Genomic DNA, 7952 nt, shown 5'->3' with positions numbered 1-7952 from the left:
CCTCCGCAGTCTTTGCATGTTGATCTTACCCTGCCGTGTTCCAGGCATATGGCTCCACCTCCACAGTCTTTACAGCAGGATATCCTCCTACCATGTTCAATGCATCTACTGCGTTCTTGCGATTCCTTCTTTTTATCTAGACATTTGACACAATACTTTCGTTCCCCGTTCCCTTTGATTCTAAAATTGTTTAGCGGCGAAAGACTTTTTTTACACTTTGAACAGCATTTCTTGGTCTCCATGTTTAACTCGTGTTTACGCTCGGGGTAAACACGAATGTGGTCAACTATTTTGTAGGCATCATGGAACGCTTATACCACCCTTGTTTTATCGCGTAATCGTCGAATAATATCGCTCCTGTCATATATCCAGCGAGCTTCAAGCCGTCCTCCGTGTCCATCTTGGCCCCCGGTCTAGAAACTCCCAGACAATAGTATAGGATACTAGTCTGACAGATTCCCACAAGGAATCAACGACTTCTTTCTCATACTCTTTGCTGCTCATTTATTATAGGTTATCGCATCTTGAAAATGTCGATATCAGGTTGACGCTCTTCGCGTTGCTTTTGCGTGGGTTGAGACGGGCTTCGCCCTTCCCCTAACACGGGCGCACGTACTCCTGTGGAGACGCTAGGCGATGGCTCTGGGGTTTCAGCAGGCTGCTTACGTATGTAATAGACTGCCACGCAAACGGCAAGTACGACAATACCTGCTGCGCCATAGAGATATGCACTGTCCGGGAACTTGTGAGGACCTGCGACAGGTTCCTGATCATCTTGCGAAGTACTTTTTCCCAAGTTCTTCTGTAAGTCAGCCTTGTTCTTGCGATTCCATTCAGCAAGTCTTTTGCCAGCAGCAACACGACCCTCATTCTTCTTGGATATGACTTGGTTAGATTGTTCTTCACTCATTTATTTAGTTGGAGACTTGCCCACTCCCCATCTTTTTCTTGCTGTTCGTCATCTCGCTTTTCATCTGTTTTGGACACATTCTTCACGGAGACGTGGTTAATCGTGTGAGCAGCAACCATATGCTAATCGCATGTGAATATATTGCCTCGGCGGTCTTTTCGCCTTTCTCGTTAATTTCACGTTGAATGAATTCCGCATACGCTTTTTCGATCACCTCATCTGGTGCCTTGTCAGCAAAGCTTTCAGTACATTTCTTCGGCAAGAGATGCTGTTTGCCTTTGCGTATAGCATCTTTCAAAGCTTGACGTTTGTCGATAGGTTTTTCACGATGTTCAAAAGCTTCTGGTGTGTCGACTTCGTCAAATATTTCTGAGATTGCAGACATCTTTATTAGAAGCCTTCTATAGCGCAAAAAGCAGAGCACGATCAAGACGTACGGAAGAATTATTGCTACAGTGAGGTCTATGTCGTGAAAGCGATCACCTTCTGGTGTCAGGATTACCCAAGCGCGTGAGTAGGAGTCACTGTAAATGCTGCACCAAGCTGTGTACCGTGCCTATTTTCCCCTTGTTTACACGATCAATAATTTCACGATTGCTCATGTGAAACTTCAAAAGACTGTTTCCCATATTTTTCTTGCTGTTCGTCATCTCGCTTTTCATCTGTTTTGGACACATGCTTCACGGAGAGCTGAGTGTGATTAATGGTATGAGCAGCAACCAATAGTGGCGCTAGATATTTTCCAAAGGCAGAGTACACAAGGATCCCCAAATCTGCCATGGAGTCCCTTATAATCGGATCTTCCTCGATGTCTTTTTTCAGACCCTCCGCACTATCGAGTTGAACAACATTACCTACGGCCTTCGCGTACATGATAATCGCATGTGAAGATAGTGCCTTGGCTGTCTTCTCCCCCTTATCGTGGAGCTCTCGTTGAACATAGTTGGCGTACGTCTTGTCGATCGCCTCCTCAGGAGCTTTGTCGACAAATCCTTCGGTACATTTTTGGGGTAAGAGATGCTGTTTGCCTTTGCGTATAGCTTCTTTCAAAGCTTGACGTTTGTCGATAGGTTTTTCACGATGTTCAAAAGCTTCTGCTGATGTGTCTACAACATCAAATATTTCTGAGATTGCAGACGTCTTTATTTGAAGCCTTCTATAGCGCAAAAAGCAGAGCACGATCAAGGCGTACGGAAGAATTATTGCTACAGTGAGGCCTATGTCGTTCATCATTTTTATTTTTCAAAACAAAACCCTCGCAAGGGAACCCTCTAGGTTTTTGTTGTTTTTGTTGTTGTTGTTTGAATCCAGAGGGTTTTTGATTCTGTGAGTGTACCACTCATAGCCTTTGGTTCACCATATCCGAGGTGTTTTTCAGTGCTGTCCTGCTTTGCAGGCTTAGCGTACTTGCTCTTTATACTCTATACAGAATGTCGTGCTTGTACTACACATTAACGAAACCCACCCTTTTAAGTGAGCACTTTCAGAGGCCGTTCCTAGCACTGACATTTAACCGGCATTTGGCACAATTTTTCCCGACTGGCACAATTTTTCCCGTCGTGACACAGTGTGGGAGAAACCGGGGCGAGACGGCCGCTTCCAGCTAGGACGTGCTCTCGCCCGCGCACTTCTACCCTTCAGCCAGGATCTAAGCCTGCTCCCACAATTTTACTATAATTCGAGCTTCGTATATAGGCTATTCAGTATCACCTTGAGTACCACCTGTGTGAAAATTCACGCATCACCGGCTAGCTCGTTTGCACATCATACAGAAAACCTCTTGATTATTCAGAAATGTGTTTATCATTTTTGAATGGATGAGGCAAATGAGTTTTATCTTGTTGCTACCGCTTTATACTGAAGAGGAGTGACTCAAAGTTGTGAAAAAAGAACAACACAAATATTTTTCAACGCGACCTACAACTCTAGCGGTACTGTGTGGATGCCATCCTCGAGTACCTTCCGCTTATCATAAAACGCCGAGAGCCCCAGCTTGTTTTGTTCGTACGTAACCATCCCCTGGTTGCGCACCCGGAAACCTACGTTTTTCGCAGTGTCAATAGAGCCATTCAATGCGTTCTTATACCTCTTCCATGTCATAGCGTTCCGCTTCTTTGACATACCCTTACAGGAGAACTTTGTGCCCTCTTTCCCTTCCACAAAGTAACACTTGATTGAGTCAGCAATCATCCTAAACCCGATAAATCCCGGTTTGAATATCCCTCCTGTTCGACTTGAGTACTTATCAGTGACGAGCCAGTTTTTCACGTCTTTGTCGTACTCATCAAGCAGTTTAGGGCGAACGACATCTGGCAACTCTTCTCCAGAGATGGCAAAATAGGCACTGTCCGTATCCATGTAAATATATTCAAAGTCTCGACGATCCACGTACTTGTCGATGAAGTCGTAATAGAACTCAAGCATGCGCAATTTGGCCAGCTGGTACACCGCAATGCCGCACTGGTACGCTCTGTCGATATGCACCTTTTTCTTTCCTTCTCGGATCTCGTAAGCATCACCTATCTCTTCAAGATCTTCAAGGTACGGCGATCTCATCGCTGCATCCACCTTCTTTTCATCTCTCGTAAAAGTGGTGTTCGCGTGCCTCGCTTGATCTTCGATCATTTTCCCATAGAACGAGGTCCCTTTCAGCTTTGCCGTATCTCCAGCAATACGCTTGTCAGGATCCTTGTCGGCTTGTCGTCGTGCATCCGCAATTTCTTCCGGAAACCACGCAAACGGTTTACCTCGCTTATATTTGATAAATTGGTAAAACGCTGTCACCTTCAGGCCATGGTCAAGGTACCACTCGAGCAAGGTTGTGAAAAGCAAGATCTTTTCAGCTTCCATCAACCCTAGGAGCTTACGTGTGCCTGAAATACGTTTGCACCCTGTTGCTTTTAGGTACTCGTGCATGTGCTCGGGGATCTGCTCGTCGGGTATCTCCTTGACCACAAATAGCGGAGCCATCTCGCTAAACTTTTCATGCAGCTCCAGAGAGACCTCGATGTCGACCTGCGCAAAACCAAAGAGGGATCCATTTTGCATACCTTCTATCAACAGTCCGATGTTGTGCTCAGCCGTGGGTGGGTTGCTCTTGATCAGCTTCTCTTTACCACATGGAAAGTAGTTCATCAACCTACTCGGGTACAGTAGGTTCGCGTCAAGCCCCAAAACAGTTTTGCACTTCCGTGGCTCCTGGTAGATGTGAGATCTGATACCCGTCACGTCTCTCTCGTGGTACCTAAAGAACACGATCGCAGGCCCTCCCACAATGCCCGTCTGCAAGAGCTCGTTGGCCTCATTCTTCGTGCACTCAGTGCACCTTTTTGCACGCCTTGCACTTCTTATTGAAGCAGTCTTACACTTGTGCTTGCATGGTTCTCCTGGCGCGTATAGCTCTAGCTTTGGATTCAGTCGTAGAGACTTGTTCAAGACGTAGCGCATCGATACGCCTGGAATGCTTACTGCGTCTTTCAAAATGTCTATCTCGTCGTTGTAGTACTGCAACCTTGTCTTGTCCACTGCTTCGATGAAAGGTTCCACGTCGGCTAGATTGTACTCGCGCAACCAGTCCATCATGGTGACGCAGCCTCGCTTGTAAAACTCTGCACGGAATGTTTCGTACTCTTCAGGAGAGAGGTTGTTTTTCCCAATAAGACTGCTATAGAAATGTTCGTACGCCACGGGTCCGACGTGGGTTAGCTTGTCATAGCTCGTCAGCCACTCGTATGGGAACACCAGCTTTTTGAGCTTGCAATCCAGAGATTTGCACCATAGGTCGTAGCTCATACCAGGAGCAATAAAATTTTTGATATCGAGAAATTTGAACCTCGAGGTCGTGAGAAACATGTAGTCGTTGTCTTTCTTCGCCACGTTGATCTTTTCGCTATCGTTTCTGACAATTTGATCGACAAAGTACCGCTTGATCATGTTCAGGTCATACTTGCCATTGTTGAAGCCGATCACAGCCACTTGGTTTACCCACTCGTGTCATGCCTTCTGAGTCTTGTCTGGAAGCATGTCAAAATCATTGGGTCTCGGGTACATTCTCTCCACCTCTTCCACGATGAGGGCGTGTCTCTTTTCGAGCTGCTCCACAAACCGTTTAACCAAGATCTTTGGATCATCGTGCTCCAGGAACGTTGGATCCCAGTTCAGACTATCGTGAATGGCGACGCTGACCGGCACATGCTCCGATACATACATCAGGTCTGCTGTTTGCCGCTGGTGTAAAAGTGCTAGGATGGCCTCGAAATCAAACACGATGTAGTGAGGGTAGGGTCCAAATTCTTTCTTGAAGTACCTCTTGGCTTTGGGTGGGATCTCACACTCCCACACTGTCACGAGGTTGTAGCCAAGTTTTCGGATGCCTTCCTCCTTAGACTTGGTGGCCGTATATCGATATTTATTCGTTTTGTTCCTTGGCAGGGGCATCCGTGCCACTTGCAACCGTGGTACTCATAGACTGTCTCAGTCTCTGGCTCATAGCCGTCTACAAGGCAGACTTGGTTTTCCTTTTTGCCATAGCGTATGACCCGTTCTCCTCCATGCCCACACAGCGCGTGATGGATGTGCCTTCCCGTTTCCCTCGACATGTGCTCGAGCCATTTACAAGCGTCATAACTGAAGCCCTCACCGTAAAAGACCTTCTCTGACTTGCTAGGCATGCGCTTGACCTTCTTGCCTTTGCAGATGATAGTCGGCTTTTTTCCTTGACATATCTTCTTATGTCTCGTAAGATCTCCGCTGCTTGTAAAGATTTGCTTGCAGGCTTCGCATTCCCATTTCTGTCGTGCCAGTACGTCTAAATCCTTGATGTAGAAACAGTGTCCATCCAGCATGCCAAGGTTGATTGTGTCTAAATTTTTTTTGTATTGATTCTGACCGTACACGAGTCTCCATGGCGCTTTCTCCGAGTTGGTCTTGGGTTCAAAGACTCTGATGTTGATCTTGAAACACTTCGCTATGCCCTCGAAATCAACGAGCTTTGTAGGACGCACGTCCTCACGCTTCAGTTTGGGGTTCTCGTAGTACTCGCGTGCTAGTTTGAGGGCTGGCCTTGTAAGGTACTCTGTTCCACGTTCTACCCCGGCCCTCTTTTCAATGGCTAGGCATCGCCAGACACATAGGTTGTCCGTTCGCTCTTCTTTACCATCCACAGCGTAGATGCACCTCTTTTTTCGCAACCAGTCTGGCAAAGGTCCACAGCTTAACAGGGGCTCCCTTGTGGAGATGATCTTGATCTGCACATGGTTGAAGACTATTTTCCCTTCGTACGATCCTAGGGTCTCGATTGTTCTTTCTGGTGGCAAGTACGCCTTCCCCAAAAACTTGTTATCTCCAAGATCTAATCGCTGCATTTCACATTTTTCGATAAAGGCTTCGATGTCAGCTAGGCTCGTAAGCGATCCTTCGCTTCCCTTGGTTTTGTGATACGGAGCCGTGCCACCTCCTGCTTCGTAGATGGTGCAAGCAAAACTGTAGACTACCTTGACTCTCATCTCTATGTAGGGTTAATTTTCGCATGATGGCCTCCGCCAGTGGCTGATTAAGGTTCTTGTTGAACCGCCATGTCTTGACGCGATTTCCGTCTTCCAACATCTGTGTGTCATTTTCGTCAAAAATATACTGAATGTCTTCGACGCCTTCGGATCGTTTTTTCTCTTGTGAGAACATGTGCTTGATGTCTTCGACTCCGCTGTATTCGTCTTGTATGTCTCCAGCATCGTAAATGTCCTCTCGCGCTTCGGTTTCGATTTCGTCGTGCAGCGTCGTCCTTACAGCAATTTGCTCCCTCGCCTTGTTATAATAATGCCTGACAGTGTCTCGCACGCTCTGTAGTCGATCCGCAAGAGCATCGCAATTTACTGCTACTGGCGCTGCGACAGCGCTGTATAGCTTGGTGATTGCATTTCTGAAGTAATTCATTTCTCTTTATTATATACAGATTTTGGACTTCAACTAACAGCGGTCGCAATTTGAGTAGGGAATTTCCCTTTTCTAATCAAACAGATTTGCGCGTTTGTTGATGTCAGCAGTTTTGTCGAGTGCCGTCATGATGTCACGTGACTTGTTTACTCATTTCAGGTATGATGAAATCTGTGACGTCACAGATTTTTTAGGGGGTCTAAAAGCAGCGTTTTTTAATGGGGTTTGACCGTGGAAAACCGAAAAACTGTTTATAAGGGTGTACTACTCTAGCTAAATGCACTTCTGCCTAAACTGCCTACAGGCCTTTCCCACAATTGAATTGAGAAAAAACATCATGGCTACTGCAAAAACAACGAAGCTGTTAAAATTACAATGCCAACAGAGGTTGAAAAATAGCTATACTACAGAGATGGACAAGAGCAATTCAAGCTACCCTTTGCCATCTATGAGACTTCGAGAGTCTACTCATCCTGGTAGAGGATAAGGTTAAAAAGACTAAAAAGCTTAGTAAGCACGTAGCATCTGGATGGTGCACATACAGTACATACGCCTACGGGGATGTACCGGACCCGCTGACAGTCTACAGGGGTGAGGATTGTGTGACGAAGTTCGTGAACCACCTAGAGGATGAAGTGAAAAGACTATATTATGTCTACCTGCAGCAGGACATGCTGCATCTAACAGAGGTCCTGGAACGAGGCCGAGAAATGCCATATTTGCCTAAAACCCTTCGATGACTGCGAGAATAACCGCAAAGTTCGGGACTACATGGGGTTATATAGAGGCGCGGCACATAACAGCTGCAACCTCAAATACAAGTTACTTAGCTATTTACCAGTGATATTCCACAACTTGTCGGGTATGATGCCCACCTGTTCATAAGGGAATTGGGTGAAAAATATGACACGCAGGACATTGGGTGCATCGCTTAGAATACCGAAAAGTATATCGCTTTTAACGTGAAAATCAAGGTACCACTTGGAGGTATGGGATAAGGCGATGAAGAGACATATAAGAAGATCGAAATCAGGTTCAAAGATTCCTGTCGGTTTATAACACCAAGCCTAGATAAACCTGCAAGCAACCTCGACGACGAGCAATGTAAAAA

General features: G+C 46.1%; 1 protein-coding gene across 1 annotated transcript; it reads right to left on the bottom strand.

Annotated features, from left to right (window-relative positions):
• Positions 1–2181: 2181 nt before the first annotated feature.
• On the bottom strand, positions 2182–4843 carry LOC130653799 (uncharacterized). The gene is made up of 3 exons (XM_057456309.1): positions 3303–4843; positions 2954–3254; positions 2182–2331 (listed from the first exon to the last, which is right to left on the bottom strand). Exons 1-3 carry the CDS (start codon positions 4841–4843, stop codon positions 2182–2184), a joined length of 1992 nt encoding a protein of 663 aa, XP_057312292.1.
• Positions 4844–7952: the final 3109 nt, after the last annotated feature.

This window comes from Hydractinia symbiolongicarpus, chromosome 8 (assembly GCF_029227915.1).
Source record: "Hydractinia symbiolongicarpus strain clone_291-10 chromosome 8, HSymV2.1, whole genome shotgun sequence".
NCBI lineage: Eukaryota > Metazoa > Cnidaria > Hydrozoa > Anthoathecata > Hydractiniidae > Hydractinia > Hydractinia symbiolongicarpus.
This window is presented reverse-complemented; position numbering and strand designations above follow the sequence as displayed.